Raw genomic sequence first — 22,566 nt, 5'->3', positions numbered from 1 at the left:
CAGTTTCGAATGTAGAGCGCTGATTGTTGTTTTAACCCTTTAAAACTACATTTCCCTTCACAACCCGGTTCTCCCAACGTTTCCTATATTTACATTCTGTGATTCAAGAACGCGATTGACGAAGTGTATCTGAATTCCCATCGTTTAATAATTTTATGTACTTAATGTATAACCGTAAGCCTTTAAACCGTCAAACTGGCCTCTTCAGACGTGTTTATGTGCTTCCCTGAGGATTCTCAGTATGGATAGTCGCTGTTACTGCTGTGCATCAAAGTTCACTCTCTTCAAAAAGGAGGTTAGCGTCTGTAAATGCAGATTATCTTATTCAAATGTGTTATTCGTAAGTGTTTGAGTCTGATTTGTGTTTTTGCAGTTGGGATGTAAGAGCTGCGGTCGTTCTTTCTGCTCTGGCTGTCTGACATTCAATGCTGTGGTGCCAAAATATGGAAACGGTCAGCAGAAAGTCTGTAAACAGTGTTATGGGAACTTAACAAGGTCAGTAAGACAAACATATAATTTCTATACTTTTATACTAGTGCAGCATGATACTGGGGAAATATGCGGTATTGCGATATAATATTTCCGAGTCGAGAAGTGCTATTTTATTAGCAATTTATTAATCATTTACACTCACTAACGTTACCTGACTGAAGTCTTGTGGCCTAGCCAAGTTTTAGGTACAGCAAATAATGACTCGACTTCTAGTTAATCATTTGGTGTCAGAAGTGTCTTATATGAAAGGCAAAGGCCTCTGGATTACGCTTATTTAAGCACAATATATATGATCATGTCTTGATGTTGACTGATTTGATTAGGACAGTGATGTCTGACTCTGCTCAGACTAAAGTCTCATCACTGAACAGAAATAATGTCCAGTATAGAATATAAAGTCCTGCTGCAGTGGAGACAGAATGAATATTGTGTCTGACTCCATCATGAGCTTGGAGGACTGCATCCATACATCTCTGACACGACTCAAATCACTGATTAATAAAGTCATCTGGAATGAAGAAGAAAGAGTTCAGCAGGACTCCCAGAGTTCATCAAGACTCTTTGTGTTCATCTTCTCCTCCATCTTACCCCAGACATCTCAACACCACCAGCAATGTGCAGCTCCACCTGGGTGATGCAACGGCAGCCACAGGACAACAGCGCCATCATCACAGCGGAATGAACCACCAATTTATCCAGCATATTTTTTATGCAGCGGATGCCCTTCCAGCCGCAACCCATCATTAGGAATCATCCATTCACACTCATTCACACAAACACTCATTCACTGCGGTCAATTTTAGCATACCCAATTCACCTGTACCACATGTCTTTGGACTTGTGGGGGAAACCGGAGCACCCGGAGGAAACCCACGTGAACATGAGGAGAACATGCAAACTCCACACAGAAATGCCAACTGACCCAGCCGAGGCTCAAACCAGTGACCTTCTTTCTGTGAGGCGAACGTGCTACCCACTGCGCCACCGCGTCACCCCCAGTGGCAAATTATATATGAGTATTTATATAGATATAACTATTCAATTAAAAGTGAAATTTAAGTAATGTGATACAAATATTGCATATATTATAATTGCCATAATGTTTCAAAATTATTAACCCTTCTGTGAATAGTTTTTTCACAGTATTTCCTATATATATATATATATATATATATATATATATATATATATATATATATATATATATATATATATATATATATATATATTTTTTTTTTTTATCTGGAGAAAATCTTATTTCTTTTAGTTTGGCTGGAATTATTTTATTTTACATCTATAAGGTCAATATTATTGGTCCTTTATAATAATGATTAATATAATTATAATTTAAATTAAATAATTTTGGCGACACAGTGGCGCAGTAGGTAGTGCTGTCGCCTCACAGCAAGAAGGTTGCTGGTTCTAGCCTCAGCTGGGTCAGTTGGCGTTTCTGTTTGCTTGTTCTCCCTGCATTCGCGTGGGTTTCCTCCGGGTGCTCCGGTTTCCCCCACAGTCCAAACACATGTGGTACAGGTGAATTAGGTAGGCCAAGTTGGTCGTAGTGTTGCAGCTGGAAGGGCATCCGCTGCGTAAAACATTTGCTGGATAAGTTGTCGGTTCATTCCGCTGTGGCAACCCCATATTAATAAAGGGACTAAGCCCAAAAGAAAATGAATGAATGAATGATTGAAATAATAATTTCAATTGTCTACAGAACAAACCACTGTTGCCAAATGACTGTTAATCTAATTAACCTAATTAAGACTTTAAATCACACTTATACTTTTATCTTGCAAAATAATTAGGAAAATTATGTATTGTCATCATGGCAAGGACAAAAAAAACGAATAAGAAATTAGTTATTAAAAAACTTATATTTAATAATTGATAAAAATTCTCTTCTCTCCATTTAACAGTGCTTGAAACTATTTTAAAAAGAATAAAAATTTCCCCGGAGAGCTAATAATTTTGTCTTGAACTTTATTGCGCATCCCTATTTTCTATTTTATCTGTAATCTATTAATAACTCATAATGACAGCTGTTTTTTTTACAGTTCAGATAAGCAGACTGATGCTGGCCGATGGTCTCCACCTGAAAACTACAAGAAGTAAGAAGAGAAGAATATTCTGTGGATTTCAAGCGCTGAAGTCGTGGATTAACACTGATCTGTGTCTCTTACAGACGAGTTGCTGCTTTTGAAGCCAAACAAGCTCAACAGAAACCGTCATCCAGAGCGGCAGGAGCAAAAGACAACGCCGTGAGTCTGATTTCAACAAGAGGACTTAGTAAAGAAGACCAGATCATTGCAGAACGCCTCAACAAGCTGAAGGAGGAGACCAAACCCAGTAAGAGCTGACACTGACTGCTGTTTATTGACCTAATTCTTTTTATTACATATTTAAATGTATGTGAATTTATATTACATAACAATATATACAGTTGAAGTCAGAATTATTAGCCCCCTTTTGATTTTGATTTTCTTTTTAAATATTTCCCAAATGATGTTTAACAGAGCAAGGACATTTTCACAGTATGTCTGATAATATTTTTTAATTAATTAATTTTTTAAAAAACATTTTTGGGACAAAATTATTAGCCCCTTTTAAGCTAATTTTTTTTTTCGATAATCTACAGAACAAACTATCGTTATACAATAACTTGCCTAATTACCCTAACCTGCCTAGTTCACCTAATTAACCTAGTTAAGGCTTTTAATGTCACTTTAAGCTGTATAGAAGTGTCTTGAAAATTATCTAGTAAAATATTATTTACTGTCATCATGGAAAAGATAAAATAAATCAGTTATTAGAAATGAGTTATTAAAACTATTATGCTCAAAAATGTGCTGAAACAATCTTCCCAGATAGGAAATTGGGGAAAAAAATAAACAGGGGGGCTAATAAGTCTGACTTCAACTGTATAATTAAACCTCAACTAAACCCCAATATTATGTGTAATATATTTTAAATATATTAAAATAATAATAAAAACAGTGATAATTTAATTTGAATCGAATCTGTAAAAACAGGCAAACCAGAACAATACAATCCCCAAAATCATTTACATAAAATTTCTCGGTGTGTGTTCTTCCAGAGTCTATACCTTCAGAGAAGGAGCTGGAGTCTCGTCTGGCGGCTCTGAAAGCTCCTCTTCAACCTGTGGCATCGACTGCAGAAATGGAGGAGCGTCTCGCTGTACTACAGGGCCGACCTGCACCTTCCCAAGCCCCGCGGCCTGTGATTACCATAATTATTACCCCAGAACTCTATAACAATATTGCATATTTTCTCATTATCATGCAGCCCTAGCATGCTTTATCAGTGTGTTTAATGTGTGCAGGTTCATCAGCCGCCGGACAGCAGGACTCAAACCGAACAGACCAATGATCTAATCACACAGATGACGGAGGAAGCTGCTATTGATAACCAGAATTCATCTTCAGACGGTAAACCGTTTTATGAAGCAAAAGTCAAAACAACTCGACATAATTTTATACTATATACAGCATATCCACAGATCCTTGAAAATGGTTGAGGGTCGCGTACAAGGCCATGAATTCTAAAATGCAGCGCCAATTTCATTTAAACTTTAACATGCGGATGTGCACGTCTGGTGTGCGATACTTCCAGCTGTCATGTGCACTAGGGATGGGTATTGAAACTCTGTACTTTAGTGTCAGTGCTACATTATAAAAGACCGAAGTATCGATAAGCTCTGACGTTAACGGTTCTGCTATTGGTACTGGAGAATTATTGCTGAGTAAACATTACTTACAGTATCATAATGTAACTGACCCACTTTTTCAAATTTGCGATATTTGACATTCATCTGCACCGTTGGCAATCTCACATGAGAAATGCTTGTGTTTCCGGCGAGAGCGTCAAGTATAAAACCTTCTCGGCACACTCAAAGGAGGCTTGCGCTAAGCGCACACACATAGCTCTCGACACAGACTGGCATGCACACACAACTTGTAAGCTTGCAGAGTGAACCAAACAGGTTGTATTTCCCGAGTGGGCAGCGACAATGCCCGTTGCAACAAACAAGTTGTGTTGTTTTTTTATATAAGTGGAAACGCAAGCAATCTGGCTAAGTGAAAGTATCTTTAACTGCAGTGCAAAGTTTTGGCTGCCTAACCACTAACTTTACATCATCCATATCATTATGCCAGCAGTCAGTCACCTAAATTAGTATAATATTAATAGTTTAATAAACACTCACATTCGGTTACAATGAAAACAGTATGCTTTTTTTTGCAGTAGCCTAAATAAATCTTAAACATTAAAATGCTTTTACATCAGCTGTATTTACAAATATAGCCTATGAATCATCTAATAATAAACTATTCTTAAGAAATTATAAAAATTTATTTACATTTTTCTTATTTTTACATTGAAAAATGCTCCAAAACTGTATTAAAAACACAGTTAACTCCCAGCACACCGTTAACTCATTAATGTGAATGCGTTAATGAAAAATCACAAACATTATCTCATTTATCTGCATTTTGCAACTCAAACAGGGTATTTTCAACTGCGGGGAGCACAAGAAGCCAAGAAAGATTACGACTTCTGCCAGAACAGGCAAACATGTTGATTTTTCTCCTGTCATTTTCCCTCAAACCATTGTACCTTCTTTTACAGGAAAATTTTGTTGTTTTTTTTACAATTATTGGTTTTGTTTTATTTTACATTAAAAACGTAATAATAAAATAAAGCTGTTAAATCGCTACAATGATTTTTTTTTTTTTCATAAAAAAAAAAAAACACTACAAAAAGTACCGATAAGAGAACCGTTATCCCTCGTTTCCACTGACTGGTACAGTACGGTACGGTTCGGGTCGGTACGGGTCACCTTTATCAGGCTTGCGTTTCCACCACATAGGGTACCCTTTTGGTGGGCGTGGTGTACGACATAAAGTTTAAGTCGACATCATGCTCGCTCGAATAAATGTCTACAGTAAAGCTGTACAGGTCGCTCACATACCATATGAGAAGCACTTCTCACAAAACAGACACTTTACACACATAAATACTTGTTTATAATTGTTTATTACTAACTTTTCTATGAACAGGATTTGATTATAACTGCAGAAGAATGACAGGGTGAATAGGCTACTGTAACGTCTGCGATTATATAACATAAATACATAAATGCAACATGTATGAACACATACACCCCCTTACAGTCTCTGTTCTATTATTAATTACTGAAAAACTACACACATCATACATTTAGCACTTATTTGAGTTCAAAAACACACAAAATATAGCCCACAGTCAGCGCAAACCTCTCATCTGTGTCTGTAATCTTCAGCAGCACATGTAAGATCTGTTAGGGAGTCATTTTTTCATTCAAAGTTCATAATAGTCCAAAAGGCAAAGATAATCATGGCAGTTTGTTCATGATTCAGGTTGTTAAACATTTTTGCTCCTGTGTTTTGTCGGGCTTCTCCTTTTTTTCCCGCGCTTCACTCTCGCGCTTGTCCTTTTCTTTCTGAATGGATCAGATGATGGAGACACTTTAATAATCACACACACGTTATTATCATCAGCTCAAGAAGTTCGTTATATCAAATATAGACGCGATCGCGCGCTCCCGGAAGAAAGCGAATACCGCTCGCACTTTTAGACAGGCTCGTAAAGCAACAACAGGACACGGCAGATTTTGTTCTTCTTGGCTTTGTGTTTGCTCATCAAGACGATGACAAGGTTTGTTTGAGCCCGGGTCATCCATGGCTCGTTATTATATGCATATAGTATATCCATGTAATCTCTCGGCTGTGTATTAGAACATGGCTGATCCTTTGTTTACATTTTGTCTAGCTCCACGAGCTCGTGATGTGTCTCTGTAACCAATCAGCATTCGGCTGTGCGTGTAGCTCCACCTTTTAGTACCCTTTCACATTTTTGGTACACTTTTGAAAGGGTGCCGAAAAAGTGGTACAGTACAGTTTGGTTCAGTTAGCTTATTGATATTGGAAACGGCTGTATCGTACCACTCAGTGGAAACGGGCCATTAAAGTACCGACCAATAAGTGGTATCGATAAAAGAAGAAATAATGTTAAAACCTTGACAATACCCATCACTAATGTGCATGCCGTGTTGTGTCGCATCTGGTGTGCGACCTGCTTCAGGACCCTATTATACACTTGGCGCAATAAGGCGTAAGATGGGTTTGCCTCGATTGTTGCCATTTTCAGACCAGCACAACAGTAATTTTCACGTTTTGCTAATAGCAAATCCGTTTGCGCCATCTTGTGGACTCATGGGTGTGCTAGTCTATAAAGGAGGTGTGTTAAGGCGCATTGCTGGCACATTGCTATTTTAAGGAACTGAAAAAGGCCGCGCCATTGACCAACTAAAAGTCCAGCGCAGAGCGTGTAAGTTATGCACCTATGCAGGTCCAAATGCCTACACATTGTTTAATACACACAGAAACTACAACAAGAGGAGGGTCTTTTTCAGTTTATTCATGACAATCTTCAGTAGTAAAATGTTAATATTATTAGCAGTATTATTTAATAGATGCATATTTATATTTGTTTTATTAAACACAAGTGTAGATGTGTCCACCTGTGGGGATTTGGAGACGTCTGCATCACCATATGGGGCATAAGAACAGGATGTGTGTTTGGATTCTGACCACACTTCATTGTTATTGTTCATTTATTCCGTTGCTGGAAATTAGAACTGGAGTTAGAAATAGTGTTGAAGCATATATTTGCGCTTAACAAACTAAATTAAATATGTGGGCTAATGGATGTGTTCAGTGGAGTGAGTTTCCATCGTTTCGTTACTCCACCAAAGTAAAGAGTAAGAGTAAAGTTAAGAGAAAGTAAAGAGGCTGAATGGAGGAGGCTCGTTCTTTATCCTCGCGCTGCAGATGCTCTGTTTAACTGTTTTCTCTCTAGTGAAGCGTTCAGTTTTTACACTTACTATTCACCATGTGAATAGCAAATGCATCATCTTTTTATTCTGTAAATAAACAGTTCATCTTTGTTAAAGTGGCAGACCTAACAATTTCTTGTGTCCAAATGGTTTAACTCACTTGAAATGGCTTGACTATTGCAGATGCACATATTACGATATCGATGCTAAAACAAAATATTATGCAGCTCCAATTTGAACTTAGGATGAGCCTTTACGGTAACCAATGCAAAAGTTTTGCCAAAAGTATACCCCTTTTTGTGCCCCAGCATCAAATTTATCAAGCTTTTTAAATCCTGTTGCTTTAAAAAGAGAGAAAACACCCACTGTACAGGCTTCATAAGATTATAGAAAAGCCATTGAATTTTGACATGACATTTATCAGGCCCGGATAAGTCCTGGAAATAAGTTTAACAAATAAATACATCTTATAAAGATGATAAATAAATAAATATATATTGTATAATGTATAATAAATAGAAATAAATTTAAACTAAATAGATTGTTACGTGTTTATGCTGTAATAAATTTAAACATGCATTGTTTTTCTTATTACTGACCACGTATATGTTGACATTACATCAAACATAAGGTCAGGAAAATTGACTTGAAAGTCCTGGAATTTTAGTAGAAAAATTGTGTATCCTGGCTGTATTTTTGAGTTTCTGATCTGTTTGTCTCAGTGGATGCAGGCGGCATGTTGAACGATCTGAATAAGCAGGCGAGTGTGAATGAGAACGTGGACGATGCTGATGCGTCAGGGAGGCAGCTGGAGGAGCAGAAGAGTCGAGTGCTGCAGGAGGCCATGGAGGATCTGCGGAGAGACAAACACAGCCAGCAGATGACGCTGGAGATGGCCCGCAGACTGGCCCGACTGCAGGGACAGCATCCAGACAGTGGTGCGTTCACTCCTGCGTACTCGCTGCATCACTTAGTCAAGCTATAATTGAATTCAAATGTGTTTGTATAGCGCTTTTCATAATAATTATTGTTTCAAGGCAGCTTTACAAAAGGGGCACATTATTGCAATACAGTCAAAATCAGAAAGTTAGGGTTATTAGTTGGCCCACACGGACTCTGCGCACGCAGGTTTAGCCTATCATTAATTCTGTTTATTTACTTAAGTAAATGTGTGTGAATCTATATTTATTCAGTTTTTACATTAATTACAGTATTATTTTTGACTAATGTGAAAATGTGATTTATGTACAATGCAGTTTGAACAGTAATATTTTCTGTCTTTTAGTAGAGATATTATATGAGAGACTTGCTTTGTTTACCAAATAAGTGAATCTAATTAGATTTGCATTGTAAACATTAAATAAAAGTTAAGAAGATATTATTTATTATTTTACAAATTATGGTTTTAGTTATGATACTCCTAAAAAAAATCAGCAGAAATCTGTAGATTTTTACCAAAATTCTCTGCAGAAATGGCAAAAAATGTCCGCAGATTCCATCTAGCCCTAGTCATTAGTATAGGTGGGCATATATTCATTTTTATACTAGATTAATCTCACTATAATCTTGGGAATTAATCTAGATTAAAATGGCTCATTTGAATTCTGCCGAAGGCATTCAGAATATGTGTGCTACCCAAATAATGACTGAATGTACGTCTTTGGAAACGGGTTTCTCAAGCCAGGTGGCGCATCAGTCCAGGGGCTCGTCTCCTGTTTCCAAAATGCATCACAAACTGCTTGAGAACCTGTTCTACTGTAATAATTGGGGATGAAAATAAATGATGTTCAATAAGATGTACATGTGTTTACTCACTGTTTATTCAGTTAAGCATGAATGTTGAACTGTAGGACTACATAATCTCCAAACAGTGATGACCTCAATTAGGCTAAAGTCATAACTGAATTAAACAGAAATGGAATTAAGATGTGTGGAGTATGTAGAGATTAGTGGCATTATTGAAGTAAACAAGCGATCAAACAATTACATTTACATTTAGTCATTTAGCAGACGCTTTTATCCAAAGCGACTTACAAATGAGGACAAGGAAGCAATTTACACAACTATAAGAGCAACAAGCTTCAGGTGTGTAAAGTCTAAGAAGGAAAGCATTAGTAATGTAAGTTTTTATTTTTATTTTTTTTAGTTCAGTTAGTGGTATATCCAGAGAGGCAATTGCAGATTAGGAAGTGAAGTGGAGACTAAATAGTTGAGTTTAGTCGCTTCTTGAAGACAGCGAGTGACTCTGCCGTTCTGATGCAGTTAGGGAGTTCATTCCACCAACTGGGAAGATTACCGTTATGTATAACTTTTCACCATTTTTTCTCGCAAGATCCACACATGTGGCTGTCAGTAAAGGGCTGCACACACACACACACACACACACACACACACACATATTGCGAAATGCGGAAGTCTGCGTTAATAAACTCCATAACACTCTCACCAGTCCTCACTTCTTATTTGCGTCTAATACCCCAGTTTGTCACAGAGGCATGAATGAAATGTTCATGAGTAACAGTCAAAGTGTCGAACTGCAGTTAAAGTCACGCAAAATTACAGTAAACTCTTACATAAAAGCACTTAACGTAAACACCTTCATTATATTATTCTCTATTAAGGCAAATAACTAGACTACAGATGTCCATGTAAACGTCAGTAGCGTCTTCGAAGTAAGTGAAATATCCTGAAGGGCATCCTGCTGATTTGATTTAGAAGGGCGCTTTTTTTGTCAAGACGGCTCACCGGTCAGGTATACATTCGCTCTAAAATATCAAGGTGAAAGTCATCATAGCTTGCGTAGAATAGATCCAGCTCCCAGAATAGATTACCGGCGATATGTTTTTTTAATCGCACGTTAGTGCCAATAACAGCCCACCACTAGTTATTAGTTACCATAGCTTTATTAGTTACTAATAACCTTAACTAAGGTGGCACGGTGGCTGATTGGTTAGCACTGTAGTTTGAGTAGCACTCAGTTTGAGTCCTGTCTGCATCAGTTGGCATTTGTGTGTGGAATTTGCATGTTCTCCCCGTGTTGGCATGGGTTTCCTCCGGGAACACAAGGGTTATACATGCATAATGTGGTTGTGTTTTTCTGTGTTTGTTCAGTGAGACTGTCAGATTTCCAGACGCCTGACAGCGATGAGGAGACTGAAGAAGAGGCCGTCAACAGGGTCATCAAAAAGGTCTGGTTTATTTAGATCTTAGGCCGTGCTCACACCAGGTACAGTTGCCTCGAACCGGGCCAAAGCACACTTGTCCCTCCTCTTGTCTCCCCCGACGGCCTGCGCTCACACTACAATCGGGCCTCAGCACGCTTACGTCATCGCTGCTGCGCTGTTCAGTGAGAAGCGCTCTCTTACTCAGCAGCACAGTAGAGATTTCTCTAGGTATATCATTTCAGTGGTTTGATATGCAGTGACATGCAGTCAAATATTTCGCCATACAGTCCTTAGGGATGCGGGGACACGCAGTCAGATATTTCAACAGATCCGCCAATTTTGGCGCTCATAAACAATCATAAAGCTCTCGTGCTGCAGGAATGAGGAGGTCTGCTGAAGGTGCAGCTGTCGGGCAGTGAGGGGTTTCCGTCTTTAATAAGCTACGGCAGTTTTGTGATCACTGAACAGTAAGAATGATTAATAAATCCATATGAAACAGCCCCTTAAAAGTCACGTCTCGCTTTCAGTTTCGGGCTTTGGCGCGTTTTGCACTCACACACAAGTGTACCGCGCCAAAGCCCAAGTGAACCGGGCTCAGGCCCACCTCTTCCAACCGGGCCAGGGCCGGCCAAGTGAACCGTGCCTAAGCCCGATTCAGCGCACTCACACTTCTCAAACGATCCGGGAAACGGGCCTGGGCACGGTTTCTTTCCCAAAATTCTTTCCCACGTGTTGTTTAACGTAGTCACAGTATACATTCACTCATGATGAGTGAAAATGTCTTTGCTACGTGAAAAAATGAAACTGTGTATGCACCATGATGCACCGAGGTATAGAATTGAATCGAATCAATGGCAGGATAATCGTAACCAAACTGTGACACCAGTGTAGGTTCACACCTCTAATTTCTACATTAGAAGCATTGCCACCACAGCCAAGGAACATCCTATCTTAGGCCCCGTTTACACTAGTGCGTTTTAGTTTTAAAACAGCGTTTTAGATCAAATACGATCCGCGTCCACACTAGCGTTTTACCTAGCGTCTCAGAACATATCTCCGTCCACACTACGCCACCAAAAACGTATATCACGTGAGCATTCGCGCACTCTGGGCATGCGCGTTCTAGTATAAACAGAAATCATGTGTCTCGCTCGCCATTTGGTTATTGTTAGTCAACAAACACCGGTTGATCATTAGACGCGATGGCAAAGAAAGCAAGAGAGGTATTTTTGTGGACAGGCGACGAGGTCGAGTTGTTACTAAACGTAACAAATGAATAACTGCACAATGGCGCCTAAAACAGACAATAGTGCAAACAACGCTCGCATTTCTGTGCCCATGTTGTTGTTTACAGTATTGTCTTCCGGTAGCGTTAAAGCCATGTGTTATAGTCATGTGATAGAGGCTTGACGAATAAGGGAAGGATACGCAATGACACAAAAGCCCCAATCAGATAGCGAATCTCAGCAGTCCCGCCTCAGTTTTCAGATGGCTCCGTTTTTTCTCGTCCACACTATGACGGAGCAGCAGCGTTTCAGAATGAAAACAGCCTCTCCAGCGTTTCCAAAACGCTCCGTTTTCGGCGCTCGAGAACTCCAGCTTAGTGTGGACGGATGGCGTAACCGTAGCAAAACTTATGCGTTTTAAACAAAAACGCATTAGTGTTAACGGGGCCTTACTGTGGCTCAACACCAACTCTACAGCAAACGCGTTGAGGAAAAGCCACAAGCAGAAGTTGACAGGACTTGAGAGTCTGAGCGAAAAAATTGCAGCGAAGGCAGCAAAGCTGCGAAGGCTTTAGTGTTCCGCACCAAGTTCAAATTTATTTGTTTATTACAAATTAAATGTGTGTTACGCTGTTGCGTATGTATTTAATATAACTGACAATTTAAATAAAATATTTTATTCATTTCAAGTAGTCACTTGAGTTCAAAATGTATACAGATTTTACATTTTTCCCTCATACTTCTGTCGGGATGGTTACGAAGTTGGCATTGAATTTTATTTGAAATGGTATTAAAAAGCTCTTTAAAAGCCTTGAATTTCATTTGGAGGATCCCGGGGCTACCCTGTAAAATGAAAATGAAGTGAATGAAGACTTAAAGAGTCATAACTTTCAGATAAATATGTATGACAAAAAGGTGTAATTAGGGCATAATTATGTCATTGAAAATATTTGTGAAGTACAGAGCCAATGAAAAAATGTGTGTGAAATACAAAGTCATAAATGTACCATTATTTTGATGTGTGACACTTCCTGTAACAACCACAAGAGGCTGCTATTAGACGTGTTTATTAAATATACACCGGCCTCTGATGGTTGTTATGAAGTGCCACACTTCAAAATAATTCAATTCAGAAGTTATTAGGTGCCATAAATTTATTAGTTGCTAAATGCTTTAACTATTAAAAGCTATTAGTTACAAGTTTATTAGAGTTATTATATATAAACATAGTTAAACTGCAGTTATGTAGTATATAAGTGATGTCTATGTGTACATGTTCAATGAAGTGTATTTGTTTTTTAAGTGAATGTGTTGTACCCATAAAGAATACTACATTGTGTGTGTGTGTGTGTGTGTGTGTGTGTGTGTGTGTGTGTGTGTGTGTGTGTGTGTGTGTGTGTGTGTGTGTGTGTGTGTGTGTGTGTATGTGTGTGTGTATGTGTGTGTGTGTGTGTGTGTGTGTGTGTGTGTGTGTGTGTGTGTGTGTGTGTGTGTGTGTGGTGTTTCAGCTATCAGAGGAAGCAGCTTTAGACGAGGCCAGTGGATACAACATCCCTCCAGAACTCAGCGGGCCGGTGAACAGAGAGAAGAGCAAGAAACCGGTAACAAACACACACACATCGTCAGCACAAAAAACACAGTACACTTCAGCTGCAGACACATTTTAAGAGCATGTCGTGAGGGTTTTTCAAAAATATCTTATTTGCAGGTTATAATGGAGCTGTCCTTCAATGTTGGCAGTCTGCAAAGTTCATTCATTCATTTTCTTTTTGCCTTAGTCCCTTTATTAACCCAAGGTCACCACAGCGGAATGAACCGCCTACTTATCTAGCATATGTTTTTACGTAGCGGATACTCTTCCATCTCTGGGAAGCATCCATACACTCCGGACAATTTAGCCTACCCAATTCACCTTTACCGCATGTGTTTGCACCCAGAGGAACCCACGCAAACGCAGGGAGAACATGCAAACTCCACACAGAAACGCCAACTGACCCAGCTGAGGTTCAAACCAGCGAGCTTTTTGCTGTGAGGTGACAGCACTACCTACTGCTCCACCACACCGCCATGTCTGCAAAGTTGTTCACCAAAAAAGCATGATAAAAATGTTGACTCTCAAGCGAAAGAGTCCACTCTGAATCGTTATGTTTTTGAATCTTTTGCCTGCTACCGATCTACATCAACATGATTAAAATAACAAATTTGCATAATCTCCGCCTCCTGCAACTTACAAACACTAAAATGTGTGTTACCTTGATGATACAGAAAGGCCAATCAGATCAGAGCTTGCTTATGAAAGGACCTGTAGCGCTGAATTGATTCAAATGAATCGTATCTGAATCATTTGAAATGATATTATTATTATACACATATTCTGAAAAAATGAGTTTTCAGAGTTTAGATGCATGTAAATATGTTCTAGGAGTCTTAACATAATATTAGGACACTTCAATACCACATGGTCTGCTGTTCAAACACTGCTGTAGTAAAGTGTGTGTATATTTAGAGACATCATTAACCAGTTAAACTCTGCGGACCCGGTACCGGGTCCGTGACGTCATTGAATTCCACTTTAAGATTTAAAGGGCTAGCATTGCACCAGACCCCCATTAGTGGTTTCATTTGAAAGTGTAGAATCGATATTTTATGCACATATGCATCACTTTGGTGTTTATTCTACTGTACAAAAGTTATTTACACTTAAATACACAGTATTTTGGATACCCGAGCTGGGTATTGAAGATTGGTTCATTTTCATATGGTTCATATATGACACATGTACAAGTTATAGCTCAAATGAAAGCTCTTGCCGGTGCTCATACGGTTCTAGCATTCTTTTTACTGAATTATATTCACATATCAAACAGTTGCCGAATGAATCGCGGTGTTTCCATGGCGCAGAAGTGAAAGCAATACATTTATGATCAATAAGCAGCCCCAGATAGCACAGACAGCTGTCATCTCTTTCCTTATGCTGTGTGCTTCAGGGCCATTCTCCTCTGTTTTTGAGGTGATGTGCATAAGTAAACCTTTTATATGTCTGACGTGGTCTAAACACAGTGAATTATGTTTGATCAAACAAAAGAATAGAGAAATATGAAAACAATGATCGCTCCCTGTGGCTTGTACAGCACCTCTCATCAGTTGGAATACAATAACTTTTGCATAGATTATGGTGGACACATTTTTCTTTTTTCCTATGATTACAGACATGTGCAGGAACCACTAACATTAATTACAGCACGCTAGACCACACAGAACCTAAAAACTACACTTTAAAATTTAAGTTCATTTAAAAAAAAAAATACAAAAAGCGCCTCTTTTTTTAAGTGTTTATTACAACACAGACAACATATACAGATATTTTAAACCCTTTCAATAGTGTTTTATGAACATTCAAAGGGTTTTCTTTGAAATGATTCCAAATTTTTGCATTCACACCTCTGCATGTGGATTTGGGAAGCTTTTAAATTTAGGTAGGCAAAATATAGATGAAAATCCCAAAATAGCAGCAGAGTTTTAGAGGCTAAGGCCTCATTCACACCGGATGCATATTTGCTTCTAAAAATGCTTGATGCGATTGAATATTTAAAAAAATCTCAGCATAGCGCAAAGTCCATATGATGTGATATTATTTTCATGATTTAATAACAACAGTACTGGGCCCATTAGAAATAGGAAAACATTTTGTTATGATAAGCACTTGATGATGCATCATATAACTCAGGATATCTGGACACAGCCACAATGAGTGCCTCCTCTGCCTTGATATAAAGGTCAATAAAACATTTGTGGCGAGGCAGTGGCGCAGTAGGTAGTGCTGTCGCCTCACAGCAAGAAGGTCACTGGTTCGAACCTCGGCTCAGTTGGCGAGTTTGCATGTTCTCCCTGTCTTCGTGTGAGTTTCCTCCGGGTGCTCTGGTTTCCCCCACAGTCCAAAGACATGCGGTACAGGTGAATTGGGTAGGGTAAATTGTCCATAGTGTATTAGTGTGTGTGTGAATGTGTGTATCTCTCCCAGAGATGGGTTGCAGCTGGAAGGGCATCCGCTGCGTAAAACACTTGCTGGATAAGTTGGCGGTTCATTCCACTGTGGCGACCCCGGATTAATAAAGGGACTAAGCCGACAAGAAAATGAATGAATGAATAAAACAGTTGTCATGCCAACTTTCTACTATAAACAGAAGCTTGCAGTGCTTACTCCCCCTCTGAGCTCTTCTGATTGGTCCACTGCTTTTGGACAGTGATGAGCTTTCGATGTGTGTGAAAGTTGAAGATCTTTCTGCAAGCGTCTAACAAAAACGCAACACTTGCGTGCACGATGCTTTAAAAGACTTGAGACATGAGTGTGACATCCGTCCAGTGCGTGTTTACATTGAAAAACGATAGAAAAGCAGTGCGTCAGAGAGAAGATAAACACATTCTGTGTTCTGTGTGTTGAAGCCCTCGATGCAGAAGTCTAAATCCAGGCCTCCAGCTGCTGCAGCTCCGATCCGGCGGCTGGATGATGATGACGATGATGATGATGATGATGAAGAGCTGCCGTGGTGCTGCATCTGCAATCAGGACGCCAGCATCCGCTGCCACACCTGTGACAGAGATCTGTACTGTGCCCGCTGCTTCAGGTACACCCTGCTCTGTTTTGGTTTGTGTTTTGTTGTGCTGTCCTGTGCTATGTTCTGTTGTGCTGTGTTATTCTGTGCTGTGCTCCTGTTGTGCTATGCTGTGTTCTGTTCTGTTATGTTGTGTTGTGCTGTCATGTGTTATGCTGTGCCATGTTTTGTTGTGCTGTGTTATGTCGTGCTGTGCTGTATTGTGTTGTGTTGTGTCATGCATTGCCATGTTGTGTTATCCTGGGTTGTCCGGTGTTATTCTGTGCTGTGCTGTGTTGTGTTATGCTATGTTCTGTTATGTTGGGTTGTGCTCTCCTGTGTTATGCTGTGCTGGGTTTTGTTGTGCTGTGCTGTGTTGGCTTGTGTTGTGAAATGCCATGCCGTGCTGTGCTGTGTTGTGTTATGCTGTGCTTTGTTGTGTTATGCTATGTTCTGTTATGTTGTGTTGTGTTGTGCTGTCATATGTTATGCTGTGCTGGGTTTTGTTGTGCTGTGCTGTTTTGGCTTGTTGTGTGCTGTGTTGTGTTATGCTGTGCCGTGTTGTCTTATGCTGTGTTGTGTTGTGCTGTGCTGTTATGCTGTGTTGTGCTGTGCTGTGTTGTGTTATGCCATGCTGTGCTGTGTTGTGTCATGCTGTGCTGTGTTGTCTTATGCTGTGTTGTGCTGTGCTGTTATGTTATGCTGTGTTGTGCTGTGCTGTGTTGTGTTATGTCATGCTGTGTTGTGTCATGCTGTGCTGTGTTGTGTCATGCTGTGCTGTGTTGTGTCATGCTGTGCTGTGTTGTGTTATGCTGTGCCGTGTTGTTTTATGCTGTGTTGTGCTGTGCTGTTATGTTATGCTGTGTTGTGCTGTGCAGTGTTGTGTCATGCTGTGCTGTGTTGTGTTATGCTTTGCCGTGTTGTCTTATGCTGTGTTGTGCTGTGCTGTTATGTTATGCTGTGTTGTGCTGTGTTGTGCTGTGTTGTTTTGGCTTGTGGTGTGCTGTGTTGTGTTATGCTGTGCTGTGCTGTTCTGTGTTGTGTTGTGTCATGCTGTGTTGTGTCGTGCTGTGCCGTGTTGTCATGTTATGCTGTGTTGTGTTGTCCTGTGTTATAATGTGCTGTGCTGTGCTGTTATGTTATGTTGTGTTGTGATGTGCTCTGTTGTGCTGTGCTGTTATGTTATGCTGTGTTGTGATGTGCTCTGTTGTGCTGTGCTGTTATGTTATGCTGTGTTGTGATGTGCTCTGTTGTGCTGTGCTGTTATGTTATGCTGTGTTGTGATGTGCTCTGTTGTGCTGTGCTGTTATGTTATGCTGTGTTGTGATGTGCTCTGTTGTGCTGTGCTGTTATGTTATGCTGTGTTGTGATGTGCTCTGTTGTGCTGTGCTGTTATGTTATGCTGTGTTGTGATGTGCTCTGTTGTGCTGTGCTGTTATGTTATGTTATGCTGTGTTGTGATGTGCTCTGTTGTGCTGTGCTGTTATGTTATGCTGTGTTGTGCTGTGTTATGCTGTGCTCTGCTGTGCTATGCTATGTTCTGTTGTGTTGTGTGCTGTGTTATGCTGTGCTCTTGCTCTGCTGTGCTGTGCTATGCCATGCTCTGCTGTGTTGTGTTGTTTTGTTATGCTGTGTTATCCTGTGCTGTGTTGTGTTGTGCTATGTTCGGAGTCTTGAGTAGGCCCACACGGAATCTACACGTGCAGAGTTCCGCAGATTTTTAGCTTATCATTGACTGTTTATTCACTTGTGTAAATGTGTGTAAATTTACGCAGTTTTTAAATTATTTCAGTAATATTGTTGATTATTATCAAAATATTTATATGATTTATTTACAATACAGTGTGTAAAGTCATATTTTCTGTCTTTCAGTAGATCTATTATATGAAAAACTTTATTTGTTTACCATATAAGTGGATCTAATTGGATTTGCATTGTAAACATTAAATCTAGAGTGTGTGTGAAGTTTCAGCTCAAAATAGCACACCGATAATGTTTTCTAACTCTCTGGAACTGACCCTTTCAGGCTCTGATTCTAAATGTGGCGGTTTGGTGACTGTCGCTTTAAATTCAAATGAGATTGTGCTCTTTTCAGAAGAGGGCGGAGCTACAAATGCCTTTGTGTCAGCATAGTGGCTGATAGAAAAACGAGATTAACGTCTTGTGCTAATGAGGGAGAGATGGGCACAAGTGGGCGGGGCTTTCCCCCTCTGATGACACGTGCAATTGGAGAATGTCAATCAACGTGTTTCTGCAGACTGTTTATATCAAGTCTGACTATAACAAATAGAATTAATTCATGTTGACCATTAGAGACTGGAGATATTCACACACTCCTGACACACAACTGTGTTTAACCCCCTTATAGAAGTGATTTTTGTATAATGGCTCGGCTTTAATATATGTTATTGTGTGTTTGTGCTGCAGGGACGGTCATGATAAATACGACAGACAGGATCACCGCACTTCCTCATATTCGGCTCCAAAGAAGAGCAAGAAGAACACATGAACGCCTCCATCAGCATATGTAGGTTATTAAAATATTTATCAGTACTGTGTACGTGCTTTTAAACTGCACTAAGAGGAAATATTAATAAACATAGTGTTGCTTAAATGTGCTTTAAACAGTCTTAGACTCATGATGGAGATTTGTGATTATTAATGAACTATATGTGTGTGAAATATGACCATCTATGAATATTAAACTGGATTAAACCTTCAATAAAATACTGACAGCAGGTCATGTGATCTACCGGACTAGTCATGTGACTTTCGTTCATTTATTTACACATTGACATTTGAGACACTAAAATAGGGACCAAAAATGGTTTGGATGTGAAATTATGATATAAACATCTCATTCATATGGTATAATACACAGGTCTCAAACTCAATCCCTGGAGGGCTGCAGCTCTGCACAGTTTTGCTTTAACCCTGATTAAACAGCTGATCCAACTAATGAAGGTGTTTGACTCTTTTAAACACATCTGATTCGGATCAGCTGTGTTTATTGTTTTTTTTTTTTACTTTTTTTTAAAAAAATGTAGACTAAGAATGCTAAAGAAAGTTTATGAAGGCAATCCGTGCATGGGGGCATTTCTCGTCACAACATCGGGACTGCAGATAAACAAAACAAATGAACAAACTAATTGGTCTAATACAAAATATAAGGTTAAAATATGGAAAAATTGTCAGATGGTAATTTCGGTCAATTTTTTTCGGTCAATGAATAAACAGCACTCAGTAATATTTCAGCATACTTTCACTATCATATTAAACATGAAATGCACATTTGCGGGTAGAAATGACATCCTGCCCTACTCATCATCCCGATAGGGCCAGTAACCATTCTGTATACTGTCCTGAGCGCCTTGCAGACTGGTCCCGGGCCAGTGGGCAGTCCTTATTGTTGAGCCCTGTTATTTATAATTTTTTTGTTTTTATATATATATATATATATATATATATATATATATATATATATATATATATATATATATATATATATATATATATATATATATTACTGCTGTCAATCGATTAAAAAAAAATTAACTAATTAATCGCATCTTTTTTAAAAAAATTATCGCGATTAATCGCATTTAAAATACTGAAACTTGTAATTTTGGCTATTCAAATGTAAAATTAATGTAAACGCAAGACAAAAACTATTTAGATTCAAAATATAATCGTTTATTAGAATTAAAATTCAAAATATAATCGTTTATTAGAATTAAAATTCAAAATATAATTGTTTAATAGAATTTTTGTTTAACTTGTAACAGATTTCTTCATGTAAACAACATACCCACAATAAACCATCAAGATCCTGGCTTGACAGCCGTATTTATTACAGAAATTAAACACAGGCATGTTAATGACATTTAAATTTCAAAACAATCAATGCCAATAAAGAAAACATTGATTTCCATGTTGGATTCTAAGTGGACTACAAAAAAATGCCAAAATACAGGAATTGCAGATATGGAAAATGGAAAATTATAATAATAAACTATAGAATACAAACTGTTGCACTCATTGTAAAGTTTTATTGCTGTGAGTTGAGAACATTAATTATAGAGTAGAAACCATTTTGCTTAATCCTCCTTTACATTCATCCAGTTGCTAAGACTAGGAGTATCCCGCAAGTGCACAGAGACTCTCAAATGCCCGCAAATGAATGATAATTTATCGCAAACCGTTTGTTAAATACATTGCACACCCCTCTCCCCCGCATCCCTCCTAGTTCTTCAGGTATGTCGCGCGCAACTCACCCCCACCGTCTTTTAGGTACGTCTCGCGCGCACCCCTACGTCGCGTGAGACGTAGGGGTGCGTGATATTATATTGTAAGCGTGATATTATATTGTAAGAACGTGATATTATATTGTACAAACATGATATTATATTGTAAGAACGTGATAATTATATTGTAAGAACGTGATAATTATATTGTACAAACATGATATTATATTGTAAGAACGCGATAATTATATTGTAAGAACGTGATATTATATTGTAAGAACGCGATAATTATATTGTACAAACATGATATTATATTGTAAGAACGCGATAATTATATTGTAAGAACGTGATAATTATATTGTACAAACATGATATTATATTGTAAGAACGCGATAATTATATTGTAAGAACGTGATAATTATATTGTACAAACATGATATTATATTGTAAGAACGTGATATTATATTGTAAGAACGTGATAATTATATTGTACAAACATGATATTATATTGTAAGAACGTGATATTATATTGTAAGAACGTGATAATTATATTGTAAGAACGTGATAATTATATTGTACAAACATGATAATTATATTGTAAGAACGTGATATTATATTGTACAAATATGATATTATATTGTAAGAACGTGATATTATATTGTAAGAACGTGATATTATATTGTAAGAACGTGATATTATATTGTAAGAACGTGATAATTATATTGTACAAACATGATAATATATTGTAAGAACGTGATAATTATATTGTAAGAACGTGATATTATATTGTAAGAACGTGATAATTATATTGTAAGAACGTGATAATTATATTGTACAAACATGATATTATATTGTAAGAACGTGATAATTATATTGTACAAACATGATATTATATTGTAAGAACATGATATTATATTGTAAGAACGTGATATTATATTGTAAGAACGTGATATTATATTGTAAGAACGTGATAATTATATTGTACAAACATGATATTATATTGTAAGAACGTGATATTATATTGTAAGAACGTGATATTATATTGTAAGAACGTGATAATTATATTGTACAAACATGATATTATATTGTAAGAACGTGATATTATATTGTAAGAACGTGATAATTATATTGTAAGAACGTGATAATTATATTGTACAAACATGATATTATATTGTAAGAACGTGATATTATATTGTAAGAACGTGATAATTATATTGTACAAACATGATATTATATTGTAAGAACGCGATAATTATATTGTACAAACATGATATTATATTGTAAGAACGTGATAATTATATTGTACAAACATGATATTATATTGTAAGAACGTGATATTATATTGTAAGAACGTGATAATTATATTGTACAAACATGATATTATATTGTAAGAACGCGATAATTATATTGTAAGAACGTGATAATTATATTGTACAAACATGATATTATATTGTAAGAACGTGATAATTATATTGTACAAACATGATATTATATTGTAAGAACGTGATAATTATATTGTACAAACATGATATTATATTGTAAGAACGCGATAATTATATTGTAAGAACGTGATAATTATATTGTAAGAACGTGATATTATATTGTAAGAACGCGATAATTATATTGTAAGAACGTGATAATTATATTGTACAAACATGATATTATATTGTAAGAACGTGATATTATATTGTAAGAACGTGATAATTATATTGTACAAACATGATATTATATTGTAAGAACGCGATAATTATATTGTAAGAACGTGATAATTATATTGTACAAACATGATATTATATTGTACAAACATGATATTATATTGTAAGAACGTGATATTATATTGTAAGAACGCGATAATTATATTGTAAGAACGTGATATTATATTGTACAAACATGATATTATATTGTACAAACATGATATTATATTGTAAGAACGTGATATTATATTGTAAGAACGCG

General features: G+C 37.6%; 1 protein-coding gene across 2 annotated transcripts; it reads left to right on the top strand.

Moving 5' to 3' along the window:
• Positions 1 to 69: 69 nt before the first annotated feature.
• zfyve19 (zinc finger, FYVE domain containing 19) lies at positions 70 to 19,123 on the top strand. 2 transcript variants are annotated; one of them, XR_015512526.1, is made up of 11 exons: positions 70 to 295; positions 374 to 495; positions 2,547 to 2,600; positions 2,675 to 2,838; positions 3,587 to 3,729; positions 3,833 to 3,938; positions 8,107 to 8,850; positions 8,933 to 10,572; positions 13,283 to 13,375; positions 16,218 to 16,399; positions 18,794 to 19,118. XR_015512526.1 is itself a non-coding variant. In NM_001002412.2 (11 exon segments), coding segments are annotated over 11 exon segments (1,293 nt in total). In that variant the 5' UTR covers positions 79 to 241; the 3' UTR covers positions 18,876 to 19,123.
• Positions 19,124 to 22,566: the final 3,443 nt, after the last annotated feature.

The sequence above is a fragment of the Danio rerio genome, chromosome 17 (genome assembly GCF_052040795.2).
Source record: "Danio rerio strain M-AB ecotype USA chromosome 17, GRCz13ab, whole genome shotgun sequence".
Taxonomy (NCBI): Eukaryota; Metazoa; Chordata; class Actinopteri; order Cypriniformes; family Danionidae; genus Danio; species Danio rerio.
Note: the sequence above shows the minus strand (reverse complement) of the source record. Positions and strands in the feature narration are given on the sequence as shown.